Source organism: Pangasianodon hypophthalmus, chromosome 1, assembly GCF_027358585.1.
Source record: "Pangasianodon hypophthalmus isolate fPanHyp1 chromosome 1, fPanHyp1.pri, whole genome shotgun sequence".
NCBI classification, from domain to species: Eukaryota; Metazoa; Chordata; class Actinopteri; order Siluriformes; family Pangasiidae; genus Pangasianodon; species Pangasianodon hypophthalmus.
In genome coordinates this window covers 20,352,421-20,368,976 of record NC_069710.1, presented here as the reverse complement: position 1 = coordinate 20,368,976, position 16,556 = coordinate 20,352,421, and the positions used below count along the sequence as shown (strand labels likewise).

Below are 16,556 nucleotides of genomic sequence, written 5' to 3'. Positions count from 1 at the left end.
TGCAGTCATTAAGTTAGACACTTGACTTCTTCAAGTGTTTCTCTTGACATAGAACCAAGAGTATCAGTCAAGTGAGTTTTAATGGTAAATGTTCCTTAAAATAGTTTCCAGTCTAGGACTGGCACTGATTATGTGGCCCTAAGCACTGTTCCATCTACAACCATTCTAGTGCTATTAACACACAAAAACTTATCTCATAAGATAATATAAATTACAATATATGTAGTTCTGGCATGCAACCTTTTTAAACTTCACTCTGTTTAGCTGAAGGTTTCCAGTATATTGCTACCCTTTTTATACAAACTCTCCTTCACTGAATTCAATGTTTATTGAATTCATTAATCAGTAAATAATCTATTGTATTTAATGCATCTGATAACCATACATCATAAAATTATTGCTTAATTGCAATCTAATATTTGTTTAGACAAATACTCATAAAGCTGATTCTCTTTTTCTCTTTTTACAGTCAATCTAACTGGCAGCGTGAAAAGCTTCTACAGCCGTGTGCCTTTTAGAAAGATGGTGTCTTATTCTGTCCGCTACCGTGTTGGTATGCGGAACAAGTCCATCACTGAAGGGTACGTAAGACATAAATATGACTTAAGCTCTGGCAGGGTTTCTGATTAGGAAAGCTGACCATCAGGAACATTGTCCCCTGAAAACCACATTGATGTGATCTTACTCGGCCTCATGTGTCTAATAGTGAAATAAGTCTGGAATTCTGAAATAGATTTCCATTACCTTAGTAATAATCACCACCAGCAATCAAAAGTCTCTGCATACCCCAGCTATGCTTCATGGTTAATGTTTTTTTTTATGTCACTGCTATGATCAGGTTTTTTGAATGTGAGCGGCGCTGCGATGAGGATCCTTGCTGTAGGGGAATCGGCTATGTTCAAGACACTGGAGCATCTGGTATGAGCATGCTGCAGGTTTTACAGTGTTTTGTCCCATGCTATTAATGCATACAGCGTGTTGCTAATAGACAGAGTACAACTAAGTACATCTCTCTCTTTCTTTCTCTCTCTCTTTCTTTCTTGGCTCAGATGTTCAGTGTCTGACTCTGAATAGTCTAGGGATTCAGACATGTGGGGAAAATGACAGAACTAAGTGGAGAGTACAGTACTGTTCTCCATCTAAAGTACAGACTGAGGTCTACCCCTTTGGCTGGTATGAGAAGCCAGGTATGTATGTGTTCTGTACTTCAGGAACGTGAATGTATGCAGACATATGTGTTTGGTTGTATTTGGTTGTTACATACTCCTACAATGCAAGCATATAAATGCATTTAAAGTACTATGTTGGCTCAAAACCTCTATATTATTATTGTGATGTTTACCTGTAGACCACTCTGCTAACTCTGTGTGCATTACCAAACCTCTGTGCTTCTAGTGTATCAGTGGACAAAAAGTCCTGGTATTTGTCCTTCCTTCAAACTTCGCTCTCCGTCAAAAGTTGGTAAGAAATTCATGCATTTTTGTATTAATAGTTCAAAAGCACTACTTGTGTTCTGTAGAAATTATAATTTGTTAAACACAAGTGCACTATGTGTTAGTTATACTTCACATTGTGCTGCTATCTTGTTACTGTAAACTTTTAATATTGGGATTTTATTCACTGAAATGAATATTACTTGCTGGTAGTACAGTTAGCTTTGTTAATGGCTACGTGTATGCTAACATGAATATAGATACCATCTTTCTCTGTGTCATACACTGCAGCTGTATTTGACCTCCATCAGTTCAGAATTATAGAGTCCCAATTTATATCAAGTGTCTCTACCTGTGTGGTTATACACAGGTAGAGACTATACACACTATACACACAACTATAATGTAACTATTGTCAGTGTGTGTTATGGAAGGATGAGAGGAGTATTTGTAACATATAGTAATTTGTAACATCATGTAAATGCACATGCGTATAAATCTTAGTACATAATTAATCACATAATTGATAGTATTTATCCAACTATCACATGTGTTCTGTACTTCAGGAGTATGAATAAGCTCCTGTGCCATTACATTGTAGGTATGGTCAAGTACATTCTATTCATTCAAGTACTGTTATTCCAGTTCATTTTGTTGGGTGAGCATGTCAAAGCATTGTACATCTGAGTTATTGTACAAGCATTGTACACTAACTACATATAAGTTACACTTAAACTAAATGTCCATTTTCTGTATAGGTAGTCTGAAGTACTAATAAATTATGGATTGGTTTAAAGTTGGCATTTTCTTTCAGTTATACAAATGGTATAGCTAGGAAAAATTAGGTCAACTGACATTTCTTTGACTTTTGCGGTAGAAGTACCTGCATAATGTAGATAATTACACACATCCTGATACAATATACCAGCAATTTATGAAAATGTGATTACCCATAACCTATAAAAATACACTTGTGTATTTGTAGTATACTCAGATATACTTCTGTGATCAATGTTATGTGTACTATGGAAATATATTAATGTAAATTATTATTCACAGTTAATTTGAAAAACTGGAGACTGCTGGTTGCCTCATATGTCCTGGTGGATTCATCTGTCTCAGTATTCGACATAGTTCATATCAGCAGAGATATTGCTGTTGACCAGGATAGAGTTCGTGACTGGTGTCTGGCTGGTAAGACTTCCTCTCATCACACACATACAAACAAGTCTGGTAATCAGTGAAGGATACCTACAGTTGTGTGTGTGTGTATGTGTTTCGCTGCAGCCTGTGAGGAGGAAGACTCCTGTTTGGCTGTGTCAATGGCCAGTAGAGAGTCAGCACTGAGGTGTGTCATGTACCCAGATACTCATATCTGCCTACCGACCTCCAGTGGTCAGCACTGTGTCCTTCTCATTAAGGAACCTGCCCAATATGTCTACTTAAGAACTGGTGAGTATAATGTTCTGGGAAATTTGGCTAATAACAGTTGAGAATAGACAACTCTATAGTCATCATGTGATGGAAATCCTATAATGGATATAATCATACAATGGATAAATCCAGAGAATAGTGTGAGCTTTTTCAAGAAGACGTCTTTCAAGTGTTGCCGTTATAAAATAACATCTCACTGCCTAATGTTAGCATTATGGAATTCTTATGTTTAAGGTTTGAGGCAGCAGCTAACCTCGGTGTCCATCCCTGGCCATGGAACGCTCCTTGGTAAAAACGAGATGAAGCTGATTGAGGCTGACAGCAAGAGTGTGACTTACTTTCTGGGTGTTCCTTACGCAAGTCCACCAACTGGTGACATGCGTTTCAGGCCCCCAAAGCCAGCTGATTGGACAGGCACCTGGAATGCCACATTTGCTCGGTGTGTGTTTACGTCTGTTTCTACATGCCATATTTAGAATTGAGTTACATGCACATAGTGAAAGTTAATACTGAAATTGCTCACATCAGGATTCAGGCCTCAAATGTAACTACAGACATAAGTGCTATTCAAAGAGTTGCAGGGAATTTGAGCATGCACATCGGAGGAGACCGCATCTTAATCAGAGACATTGTCTATCTCAAAGACTGAATATTTATGGATAAAATTATGAACTACACTTAATGTGAGCTGTAACTGTAACAGAAGCGCTTGGGCAGCTTATCATTCAAACCATTTACATATTTTCTTTTGCAGGAGAGCACCACGAATTAACTAGAACATTGGCATTATTTTAGAAACATGACAACTCAAAATAGCTACAAGCATTGAAAAATAGGATAAATCCCATGCATACATTATGATTTCATAACACTGATGTAAAATCTAGTGACATTAAGATATAATTGTCAGTGCAAGATATAAAAAAATAATGCAAACAATGCAACTAGATTCAAGATTTTTATTTGTCACATACACAATTATATACATTATATAACTTGCGGTGAAATGGAAACCTGGCCTCCTCCTCTTTAGACTGTGCATTAAATACTAAATTAAAGTTAAAATTTAAAAATTAAGAAATGAATAAGAAATAATATAAAATAAGATAAGAAATATGAAATATATGTACAGGAATATGCAAAACGGATGTACAAAATATGCAGTATGTTACATGGAGTAACAGTAGAAAGTGCGGAGTGTCAGTGGAGTGAGTGACTGTAGCGTGCTTGTGGAGTCCTATATGGTGGAGATGTTTGTGTTGAGGAGTCTGATGGCCTGAGGGAAGAAGCTCCTCTTGAGCCTCTCAGTTTTAGCCATTAGACTACGGAAGCGCCCGCCAGCAGGCTAAACAGACAGTTACCAGGGTGGGTGGAGTCTCTGAAGATTTTAGCAGCTCTTGTACTGCATCGTCTGGTGTAGATGTGGTGCAGAGAGGGGAGAGCAGACCCGGAGATGTGCTCAGCTAAGCGTACCGCTCTCGATGCAACTAGGATTAGTCATACTGCAATATACTGACAATATACTAGACTTACATTGGATTTTTTTTCTCCAATGCTTGCCATCTTCTCATTCATAGATCAGTGTATTATTTTTTATTGTTTTTAAATCCTCTCTTGCTTTTATATCATATTGCTTTTGACAGCAAAGAAAAAAAACTACTTCTTTCTTCTGCATTTTCTCTTCCCCAAATTTTTCATGCTTAAAGGCAAGTGCTTATTTTTAGACGTGGTATTCTCTACTCTGTACACCTCTGCTCAAGAAAAATCTGGCAGTCACAGAGGGTTGAACTATGTGGTTTTTCTAATCTGAATGATGCACCTAGAAAATCAACTTAAGCACTTTTGGACTTAAGTTGCCAATTCTGAGTATGGCCCTGAATGTACTGTTTTGCAATCGCTTATTGTGTGGATATTTGTGCTTAAATGTTGGAAATGTTTCAGGCCCACTTGTCTTCAGCCTGGTGACACCGAAAACTCCAGCTCCAGTGAGGACTGTCTCTACCTCAACATATTTGTACCCAGCAGTGTGGTAGGTCCTGATGAGCTGTATCTCTCTTTCTCTCTCTATCTCTATCTCTCTCTCTCTGTCTCTCACTCTCTCGCTCTCACTCGCACACACACACACAGAAATACAACATTGTTTATTGAACATATACTGTATAAATGATGTGCCCATAAACCCTTATTTCTGCCTTCTGTAGTGCAATATTGATTTGTTTTGTGTGTGTTTGTTATAGAAGCAGCCTACTTCAGTCCTAGTGTTCTTCCATAATGCTGGCTCCAGCTTGCTAGATGGCTCTTACCTCGCTGCTGTAGGAAACATTATCGTTGTGACTGCAAACTTCAGAGTGGCTGCTTTCGGATTCCTTAGCACAGGTACTATACACTCCAGCATCATACAGATACACAATGGTTTTATTATATAACTTTATTATTTATCATATTTAATGCACATATACTGTAAGAAGCTAGTCTGTTCCAGACAACACTAACTTTCTATCCTTACAAGAATGCTACGCTTTAGTGTGGATTCTTATGTTGTAATACTACAGATATTGTAGGATATTAAGGATATTAGAATTGATATTGTAGAATATTAGGGATAGCCAGATACAAAGTGACTCTGTTAACTATGGTATCCATTAGTTACAGATTACTGGGTTGTAGATTGTAAAAACTCATCCACAGCATTATAGTTCACATGGCTACATGACTACAGGTTCCAATACTCTTTCTGAGAACTATGGGCTACAGGACCAGGCAGCGGCACTGGGGTGGGTACAGGAGAACATTGCTCATTTCGGGGGAGACCCCACCAGAGTGACAGTGGGAGCAGACAGAAATGGTGCTGACATTGCCAGCCTTCATCTGTCCTCGTCTTCGTCCTCATCTCTGTTCCACCAGGCTTTGCTTATGGTAAGTGTATGAATCATGAGAGGACGGTGCACAAGAATGAGGATAAAGTACAAGAATAAAAATTCTTTGTCCATGTTTGGTACGAAGAAGCAGGCAGTGTGAAACTGTGTGAAAAGGTGCAGTAGTTTGAGCGAAATACTTAATTTGCAAGGTTTTCTACATCCAAACATCTATGGCAAGGTGTCTTCCTACCTCCTAAATTATAGAAAGAAAGGAAACTTATTTCTTAGCTTTTATCCATTTGGGGTATAGATTTTAGTTATGATTGTTTTGTTCTTTTTGTTTAGTATTCCTCCTCATGGTCCTCTTCTTCTGTGACCATACTGTACATTTGTTGCCTTGGAAATGCATAGACAGATCTCCATTTCTTCCTCTTCCAGCTATGCCTCTTTTTCTCTTCCACTCCTGCAAGCGAGAGATAGGATGATACACTGTCCTGCACTCCGGTACTGATGTAAGATTCTTGTTGTGCAGAGACAGCAGTGGTATTCTGGTATTCAAGCTCCGTTCTGAAGAGGGATTAATACATTAGCACGATTAGCAAAAACTCACCAGCATGTATTTTAGTGAAGCTTGGTAGTGATATGGCTGGTTCACTGATTAAGCGTAGGTGGCTCTGAAGCTAGGGGACAAAACAATCTATACTGTTTAAATAATGAGTGATTTGTAAACATATGTTTATTTATATTTATATTTATATGTTAACATATATATAACACTACAGTTATGATTCTCATTTGTCCATAGCTCTAGTGAGTAATTAAGTAAAGCCATTTGCCATTATTGGCACTTTCCTACAACAGCCCAGCTTAGCTAATGTTCGAAGTGGGTCATGTACCTGTCCACTGGTGCCCAGTTAAAGCTGTCAGCTCTCACTATAGGAGCAGACTGCGAGATGCATACTGGATCAGGGACTGCCAGGCAAGGACCAGTGAGTATACAACACAGACCATCTGCTATGTCTATGTGTGAGAAAAAACATCCAGATCAAACTACCTATTCATTAAAATGCAACTACAAGATTTTACATTAGTTCTCTTGATGATTATATTATTTTGTCAGCATTACCAGAGTAGTGGTTGACCAGGTCCTCTAGGCACTGGAACGTTAGACGTGGAGAGATGAAGTACCAGTTGTTTGGCAGACGGAGTATCCGGTAATGCACTATAGATCTGTGGCGCACAGACAAGCTATACACACCTGCAGGGCCAAACCACAATTCACTATACATGCTCAGAAGCTAAATAGCAAGCTACAGACACTGTAACATCCTTTGTGTAAAATCCTTTCACCTCTTCTGCTCTCTCTGATCATGAAAGACCCGACTCTGTTCCCAGGTAGCTGAAGCAGCTCCTCGGCTTTTTGCCTTGCAACACCTTCAAACAACCACCTGAATACAACAGGGAGGAAGCATTAGTATTTAGCCTATACTATATTTTTATTGTATTTATTTTCATTATTTTTTTTATTAAGGAAATCCAGCTGACAGTGGAGTCCTGCATATTGACTAGAAAGACTAATAAGAAAATGGGAGTGGCAGCAAAAACATTAGACAGATGAAAATAATAGAATACTGTTAGATATAGTAATGAATGCATAAATTGAAATAAAATAATCCTAGAGCCAATTATATATCAAAATAAGTTCCATATAAAAAGTCCAGTAAAGTAAAAGCTTATTGTAAAATCTAAACAGCTAAACAAATGATTTGGGAGTAAACTAAATGACTAATTGGTGCCAGACAAAAGACAAAAATAATAAAATCTAAAAGTTAGTTTTATATAATAGATCCTGTAGGGTTATGCAATAATTTGACATTCTGTAACTGAAAAGAACTGAAGTTAACTTGTGTCTAACTCATTCATCATCACTATTCGTTAACGTTAACTCACCCATGGTAAACCTTAGCTACATGGCAGCGTGGGATGTAGTTTTCCTCTCTTGTCTGGAGAGAGTAAACCCTCACCCAATAGCCCTCTCTGGGAAAAGAAGGACAGAGAGGGAGAATGAATGTGGACATACATACTTATAAATCAATAGGAGAATTTGCATTAAGCTTCTTAAAGTACCCGCCAATGACTGGTTACTACAATGAACAATGAAGGCCCCAGTTAAGCCAGCTTCCACAAGATATCAGCTTTGGGAATTGGGAAATGTTCCAAGAATAAGTCCACATGAAGGCTTTCAATTTGCTTTATGAGCATACATAGTGAATGCCATTAAATTATAATAACAAACAGATGGTTGGCAAAAAGAAATGAAAGGAAAAATAAGGAAAACTGAATGAAAATTACAAAATTAAGATCTGTCAACAAACATACGATATGAAAATAAAAGAAAGGAAACGAAAAATGAAGTGAAATCAGCTGTCAACTCAGATGGATAAACTTCCTGCATAACTGATGTGGTAAGCAGTATCAAGCATTAGTCTTAGCTCAACAATCCACATAACACAAGCTTTATGTTAACAACGATTTGGATAATTCAGAAAGATCAACTAGCTAGCTAACTTTTAACATCACATCTAACTAACTATGGCTTAGTATTTACTCAAAATGGCTAATAATAAATGATAAATAATAGTAATAACATTTGGTCCATCTCATTGCTAGCCTGCATCAACACTGCTTAATTGTGTGACTGATTTTATGCATTGATTAGCAAACGAGATATCTCTGTAAATACATTAGGCCTGCAACATAAAATCAAAATAGACCGCAACGGAAAGTAACATAAGTTGAACCAAGCACGTTTTTCGATGCCAACCTAGGCACCAGATAGATTTCATGCAAGGTACAGATTGTACTTATGTTCAGTTAAAGTGAACATCAGAGAACCTGGATTGTATCCATGTTTATGTTTAAAAACAGCTTTCACACTTGAGCAAAGGGTTCCTAAAAAAAAAACACTATAAACATGAATAGCAAGTATACTGTTTAAAAAAAAAAAATCTACAGAGACTGACGTGGCCCATCAGGCATGGAATTCTTTTTTTTTTTTTTTTTTTTTACGTCAGAAAAGATTATGCAAAAAAAAGAGTCAGTAGACCATATTAAATAAACCACATTATTCAACCTGTATCAGTGTAACATCTTAAATTGTAACAATATACATTAAAGACAAGTTAAAGTCTAAAACAATTATTTGTTTTTCTGTCAGACTAAAAGTCACTAGTTATTTAACTATATCAGCAAATATTTAAATAGAGCATAAAATGATAAAGAATAGATCCTCAGTCTATACAGAAAGCAACATTTACACACTGTTGTAAGGACATGGTAATGGAATGAAATCTATTTCTTATTTTGCAGAGTGTTCCTCAACACATGAACAGCTGTGAAAGATGTGAAAGATAAAAGTGAGAGTACTCACTCAGATAGGAGTCTCAGCCATTCTCCTGTCCTGAACAGGGGCTCACAAATTTCAGGGGGAGGATAGTCACTCAACACCACTGCTGGTTCCTTTTCAATTACTGTTACAAAGAAACACAGTTAGAGCAAATCAGTGAAGATAAAGACATTTTATATTAAATAAAAATGTGTATGTTGTTATGTTATTTTATGTTCTAATATTTTCATATAGCACTTTGTATCAATTACTAATTGTCTTACCACTTGATGGAAGATTGGTAGTGGTCGTAGTTTGTATGAAGTCCCCTCTAGACTTCAGTATCGCCTGCACATTCCCCATTACTCAAACTAATTTCCAAATGCGCCAGTTTACGAGCATTCACTGTATCCATGCAGTTGATATCTTCTACTCAGCCTTTAATAATAGACTTTAATAAAATGTTTATAGTGCAGCAAGGTCATTTACTGCTGCTGCCTGGCTGTTTTTAACTTCTTACAGATAAGTGAAGAGTTGACTGTGACTGTAGCCTGTCAGAATAGGGAAGCTGCTTCTCACCACTTTTTCCACTCTAGTAATGAACAAAATAGGAAGGGTTGATAAAGCTGTCAGCATTATGCAAATTAACACATGCACTGCTGGTAAAAAGGCCTATAAATAGGTGATAATATATGCCACAAACCAAAAGAAACAGCTTTTTGTGGGCATTTCTTCTTTTATTTTTCTGCCTTTATTTAGTATAAATAAGAACTTTTCTTATCTTGAAATATAAAGAAATATAAGATCTGCAATGATACATGTTTCTGCCTGGGGTTATTTGTTTTGTCCCTTAAAGAATTTCCCTGCTTTTAGTTGTTTAATTAAAACATTGAAGCAGTGCTTTTAATAGGATTTGCATAACTGAACTCTGGTTTATGAGAATGGCATCTCTCTGCATGTTTTCTTTTAGGGTGGCTCAGTGTTCTCTCCAGCTTCAGTAATGAACAAGCAGAAAGCTCAGGAGCAGGCTGTGTCTCTGGGTTTAGAGCTAGGCTGCTCATCATTAGATCCTGCACAGCTACTTATCTGCCTGAGACAAAAATCTGCTGAGAGCATCAATGCTGCACAGACCAAGGTTGCTTTCCTGTGATAAAAACACTGACTACATGGTTTACTAAGCTATATCTCCTAGCTACATCTCATTTGATACAAAATTACAGCTGTGATTTTTTTTTACTCCCATGTTGAATTTCATGAATGACATGTACTGATAAATGCACATGGCTGTGTGTGTTTGTGTATGGCTGTGTGTGTTTGTGTACAGTTGTTGGCAGTGAGTGGCCCCCTGCAGGCCTGGTCTCCGGTGGTAGATGGTGTGGTGGTTAGGGAACAGCCATCAGCAGCCCTGAGCTCTGGACGCTTCCACAGAGTTCCGCTGATGCTTGGCTCTTCGGCAGAGGATGGTCTGATTAGCAGAGCTAAAAATATCAAGGTCAGAGCAGGCAGGATTTAATTGGATCGGTGTAGTACAATATGATCAAAAATTCTTTTATGTATTTACATTGTATTGTGAGAAACTCTATTGCTGTCTATCTGTCATATGAATAGAACTTTGAGCAGCTTCAGGGAAGAGCAGACAGTAAAACTGCTTTCTATGAAGCTTTGTCCAATTCTCTGGGAGGAGATGATGCCAACATGTTTGTGAAGGAAGCAGCTACTTGGTTCTACTCCCTGCAACACTCTCCAACTCCCTCTGGCTACAGTGTCTTCTCCCGTGCTCTGGAAAATGCGACGAGGTGAGAAAGAACACAATCAACTACTTCATATCAAGGGTTGGTCTGAATTCCAACAACTCCCACAGTGACATTTGGATATATTTGTCTTACTTTAAATGGAGCATGATAGTGCAGTGAATTATCATAAATTGTAAAGAAATAAAAAACATACTATAGGGAAATTTTCAGATGCAGATAAGTGCTGATCATTCTTCTTATCTACTCTACATGGAAACTCTTACTTCTCATCCTGTTTAAAAACTGCAGTGTATAAGATTCATGGTTAGAGGCCCTCTTGTGAATGACAGGTCAATACACATTCAAAGAGGACTGATGATTGTGTCATGTGCACTATATGGTATGCCTAAAGTATCAGTGATGCCATTATTGTACTGACATACTGTTTTAGTACAGTAGTATCTAGTTTGGGACACATACTGAGGATGATATTATCAGCTACTTATATCTTAATTTCCTCAGTATTACAAAATCGTGTGTCTTAGTTAATGTATAATGTATACATCCAAAAAATCCCAACAAGCCTGACAAGAATCAGTAGCTCTGAGCTGACTGTTAAGGTGCTGTTCAGATAAAAGTGAATTCAGCTGAACTGAAGTACTATTACTGGATTGGGGAACTTACAAGTTTTATTTTTTTTTTTTATTTTTATGTTTTGATTTAGGTAATTTTAACAAAAACATTCTTATGTGCTGCAGCTTTAAATGTGTTATTTTTGGCATGGGAAAAAAAGGACTGCTGTTGGTCTTGAGTTGTCTGGGTTTTCAGTACAGAGCACCCTGAAGCTTACCCCTAGCATGTATTTTTAAATTTGCAGTTACTACCATTTAGTTAAAGAAATGACTTGTGAGCACTTGTTTGCATTTCTTATGCAACCCTTTCTGTCAGTAAAATATCTCTAAACCATGTTTAGAGCAAACCAAGCAGTTTAATGTGTGAAATTGAAGTAAAATTGGCTTTCTGGAGAAAGTGACGCTCCCTAAACAACTTCTTGTTGGGATGCCAGCACATACTTCAGTGAGAAGGGTGTAGCTTTATGGTCTAGCGGAAGTTACTGGCATCGCTTAGTCTGACTGTAATAAACCAAGCGTGAGCGAGGTTTGACGTCATCATTTTTGGGTTTCTAGAGAAGTCCACAGTACGTGTGTCTTTGCATGGCTTTGTGCCTGTATGTGGTGGTGTCATGTGATTTACACTTTATGATTAGCTTTTTGTTTTGAAGCTGTTATTTTCTTCCATAAAGTGTAACTTTAAGTTATTACATAATGCCAAACTGAGCCCCAATTTATGCATAGTTTATTGAGATTTTGCTTATAGCATGTCATATAGAATATTAGTATAATAATAGTACAGTACCACAAACCCTTCTTTAAAATAGATTTCAGTAACTGCTCATACATTAAATTTCTGTTTTGATTCAGTGAACAGAAAGCTATTGTTCCATGACAGCTGGAAAGACAGGGCGTGACTTTGTTGCCTTATTCCGCCTACGTAATGAATAGTGTCAGATATAGCATGGACTATGGTTGAACCACACATAAAGCAGTGCACAATGTAGAAACCACCAGCACCACAGTGCAATGTTTGTTTGCTCTTGCTATTCTAACAGATACTACATACATCTATGAGCTGATATTTTCATTTGTAGTATAGATAACTGTGATACTTTAACTCACACAAAGAGTGTTTGTGTCTTTGACACAGATTATGTCTGATATTTGCAGAACCTTAATGCAATCTGAAACTGAATATATGTTTTGGCGTGTGTATAAGAGATGAACCTCCTGTATTTTTGAGAAACAGGCCCTGTCTATCTGCTTTATCAGTGAAATTATCTGAAAGTCTCTCTGTATTCTACACAATTTTGACATAATTTCGAGAGCCGTTTTAAAGATCACTCTTAATATATATCTTTACCAGATGTGGTGCAGTAACACGATCAGACTGAACACTTTATTTAATCTTACTTATCCCTATTTTTGTCCATTACCACATGCTAGAGAAGCCAGTGCTACAGTCCATTGGAAACTATTAGTCAAGTGTACTGGTGAGGAGACAAAGAAATGTCATTTTAATAATTAGTCCATTGGAATCTATTACATCGTTTTACTACGTTTTTATAGTTTCATAAGTTTGAGATCACCCACTCAGAGAACACAGCAGACCCAGGTTTTGAACCTGAACATTTATTGAGCTGTTTTAATCACTCTCCCTGGGGTTTTTGCACAGACAGGATGCAATCACATCTTTTCCACTCGCTCTGCACTTTGCTTTTGTCTCATCTGTGCACACACACTGGCAGACAGAGTAGGAAAGAGAGACAAACACATAAATAAATGATGGGAAACAAGGTTTAGAAGAGCCACATCAGCCATTACCCCTCTGGCTCGTCATCAAACCCGTCCCTCACAATACCAAACATCACCCCCACCTGTTACATACATAATCTTTAATTTGCAGAAGAAAGACTTTAATCACCAGCATGAAGAACCCAATCCTTACCTGATGCTTAATATGGAACATTTAGCTCTGGAATCTTTAGCTACCACTCAAGTAGTTACATGCATGTCAAGTATGCCAGGAGTGGGGAAAAAAAGACTGAAAAGATAACCCCAGTAAAGCAACTGTCATCAGTTGTCATCAGTGTTGTCTTATTTGAGCATTACCATGTAGTGTTTATTTAGTATATTGTATATGTCATGGGAAGGATGGAATCAGGGACTTGGATATGTTTGTACATTTATGACTGGTGTTTTCCACCACAGAGATTTCTTCATCACCTGCCCCTCTGTTGAGATGGCCAGCTTTTGGGCCTCCAACACCCGTTCTGCTGTTTACATGTACCACCTGCCCCAAGACATGGTGTACACCAGGTACTGTATAATACCATTATAATTATATATTCATCTCAGTAGAGATTTTTCGTACCCATGGTAAGGTACAACAATGATCAGTGAGTAGATGAAAAAAAGAATGATGCATTAGGGATTTGTAGCAGAAGTTTCAGTGAGTAGTGGGATGGGGGAGATGTTTAGTGGATGAGAAATCACACATTGCTGTATTTCCTATCAGATATTGCCATTATTTTAAGTCTATAATGCTAGAGGTACTCTGGAATTTTGTGCCAGTTAGTGCCAAGAGCTAAGTTTGTGTGATGGTACATTTCTCTGTTATATATATATATAATATAATATGTTATAATATATTATAATATTATATAATATATAATATGTTATATATATATATATATATATATATATATTTCTGTATATATATAGTCTATAACATGCAACCATGAAAGTATAAAACGTTTTGCAATCCATCTGAATTTGGTCACTATGCTCATATATAATGCTATAGGGGCATTGTGGCTTATTAGATAAATAAAACAATGTTCTCCCATTAAATTTCTCACACACTCTTACAAGTCACCCTGAAAAGATCAGTGCATTTCCCTGAAAGACACTCCATCTACCTTTACATTTATAACCTAATCTAGTTATGGAAAAACAACATTACTGCCACCAAATTATACATTTTCAATGGCATATGAGTTATCATGTTGATTATGAGCATCATCCACATCAGTCTGTTTCAATACCTAAAATAAATGTCCCTCGACGCATTTAAAGACGAGCGTCATCTCTTCGCTCAACTGATCGCTTTTCCCTTGTGGGTGGGGAAAGGATCACTGATTAATTCCATTAGTTCTGTTTTGTTGACTAAATTTCTTGTTATAAATGTCTTCTTATTAAACCATCATCATTAGGCCAAGATTAGAAATTAGCCAGAATAAAAACATTATTTATGATATTTTTTGGGTTAAATATATTTATGCTTTATGTCAAAGTGTAATACTGGCAACCCCATGTTGAATTTGTGACTTCCAAAGGGTTCTCACAGAGTGCCACATTTTCAATAAAAAAAAAAAACAGGCTACTCTTGACACACATACTACAAGCGTTCCGTGCAATTAGTCATCTAACTTTTGATGCAGCATGTATAGTGTTACATAAGGGAGAAATGGACCTGAAGAAGCTACACAATTTACAGATATTAACAATGGGTACTTTGGAAAATAAGTCAGCATTTACAGACCTGGTTTTACTAACTCAGAGAATATTTTATCTTCTATCTCCCTTGGAATATTGCAAGGCTCGTTTTTCATAAAATGTCTAGGAAAATTGTAAGGCTTGTATCTCATACAAATAGCTGTAGAAATTTAATTAAGTCTTCTCTTTTTAAAATTATTTTAAACTGACTTATTTTACTCTCTTTTTTCCCAAAACAGTGTTGATTTTTCATCTCCTCTGGATGTGCAGTATGTGTTTGGATTGCCGCATGTCCCAAAAATGCGAGAACTCTTCACCTCGACAGAGAGAACTCTTTCTCTGCAGATCATGAGCTACATGGCTAACTTCATCAAATCTGGGTACATTTCATAACATCTATTTATGTGCGTTGTTGTTATGCAGTGGTGACCATGTGGTATTTTCCTATTCACGTTGCTTTGTGCTTCTCTTTCTTTCCATAATTCTCTGTGCAGAAACCCCAACCTGCCTCTCTCCATGTCTGGAGCGTCTTTTAGTGAGCTTTTGCCTCCCTGGCCTCAGTTCCTGCCCCACCCAAATGGACAGAACTATAAGGAGCTGTCTCCTACCCTCAGTAACCACAAGAGCCTCCAGGCACACCAGTGTTCCTTCTGGTCCCAATACGTGCCAGTTCTGAGCTCGTCTACAGGTCAGTGACTCTCTGTACTGTGTGTGAGCTGTACAGGGTGTGTCGACTGTACCTAAAATACCAGCAGGGCATGTGACATCCTGTCAGATTCAAATCTGATTCAAATCTTGAAATGTGATTCATAACTCTTTCTTTTGCAGGAAAATTCTTGTCCAAAAATTCAGATGGAGAAAATAAACCATCGGAAAGGCCAAAGCCCGAGCCTTTGTCTGATTTCAGCTCTTTGGTGACACAAACCAAACCCAAGTCTGAGAAGGATGCTTACAGTTAAACTGCCCAAAACATGTACTGTACATTTGAGCATTCATTCAAGACTATTTCAATTTCTGCCATCATCACATTCTTTCTGTTTTAGTGATTGTCATACTTTTATGGACTTCAAACAATAAATCTGCATTTTAAAAAAAAAAAAATCCAAGACAATCTCAGTGTCTTTTTACTACTCTTACAGATGCATAATCTAAGCACCATCAACAAATTATTAGCAGATGTAAAACTGATTGAAAAGAGATGCTATAATCAATCCAAATTATGACAGCAGAAAAAACATCTGAACAAATTAAATCATTACTTTGTCACATTAAAAAGAGATACTAAAGTAATTGTGCTTTTGTTGCAAGGAAAGTTTCCAGCAGTTTCATCAAGGTCCAGAGCTACTGAACAAAATTTTTTCCAAGCTACGCATTATCACTTCTAACTTAGTCATAATTTGAAGCCTGTCTGTCGGCTTTTCTGATTCAACCATCTGCATGCTATCATTTGCCTTTGACATAGAAACCAGACAATGTCCATGCAATTCTTCATATAATGGAATGTTAGGATATGACATTTTAATGGTGCAAATTAATGCTTATAAATTTGCTCCAAAAACAATTCAGGTTGGTTAAGCCTACCAGATTTCAGTCAGTCATCT

At 37.2% G+C, this 16,556-nt stretch overlaps 2 protein-coding genes across 3 annotated transcripts in view; one reads left to right on the top strand and one right to left on the bottom strand.

The window, feature by feature from the left end:
• Window positions 1–16,034, top strand: part of tg (thyroglobulin) — a 37,576-nt gene extending 21,542 nt beyond the window's left edge. Inside the window, exons 32-48 of one of the 2 annotated variants that reach the window (XM_053233809.1) lie at window positions 470–581; window positions 839–918; window positions 1,050–1,187; window positions 1,396–1,461; window positions 2,493–2,627; window positions 2,721–2,885; window positions 3,102–3,306; window positions 4,809–4,896; window positions 5,108–5,243; window positions 5,587–5,783; window positions 10,081–10,245; window positions 10,435–10,602; window positions 10,719–10,906; window positions 13,669–13,776; window positions 15,195–15,335; window positions 15,450–15,643; window positions 15,784–16,034. In XM_053233809.1, coding sequence (XP_053089784.1) covers window positions 470–581; window positions 839–918; window positions 1,050–1,187; window positions 1,396–1,461; window positions 2,493–2,627; window positions 2,721–2,885; window positions 3,102–3,306; window positions 4,809–4,896; window positions 5,108–5,243; window positions 5,587–5,783; window positions 10,081–10,245; window positions 10,435–10,602; window positions 10,719–10,906; window positions 13,669–13,776; window positions 15,195–15,335; window positions 15,450–15,643; window positions 15,784–15,914 — 2,417 coding nt within the window. In that variant the 3' untranslated portion in view covers window positions 15,915–16,034. Of the gene's footprint in view, window positions 1–469; window positions 582–838; window positions 919–1,049; window positions 1,188–1,395; window positions 1,462–2,492; window positions 2,628–2,720; window positions 2,886–3,101; window positions 3,307–4,808; window positions 4,897–5,104; window positions 5,244–5,586; window positions 5,784–10,080; window positions 10,246–10,434; window positions 10,603–10,718; window positions 10,907–13,668; window positions 13,777–15,194; window positions 15,336–15,449; window positions 15,644–15,783 lie in introns of both variants that reach the window. The other variant, XM_026926757.3, reaches the window with a different exon arrangement.
• On the bottom strand, window positions 5,281–10,074 carry LOC113534194 (src-like-adapter). Its single transcript, XM_026926838.3, has 7 exons — window positions 9,395–10,074; window positions 9,156–9,255; window positions 7,676–7,762; window positions 7,076–7,173; window positions 6,852–6,983; window positions 6,622–6,745; window positions 5,281–6,292 (listed from the first exon to the last, which is right to left on the bottom strand). The coding sequence occupies exons 1-7, from the start codon at window positions 9,471–9,473 to the stop codon at window positions 6,067–6,069; spliced, it is 846 nt and encodes a 281-aa protein (XP_026782639.3). The 5' UTR covers window positions 9,474–10,074; the 3' UTR covers window positions 5,281–6,066.
• Window positions 16,035–16,556: the final 522 nt, after the last annotated feature.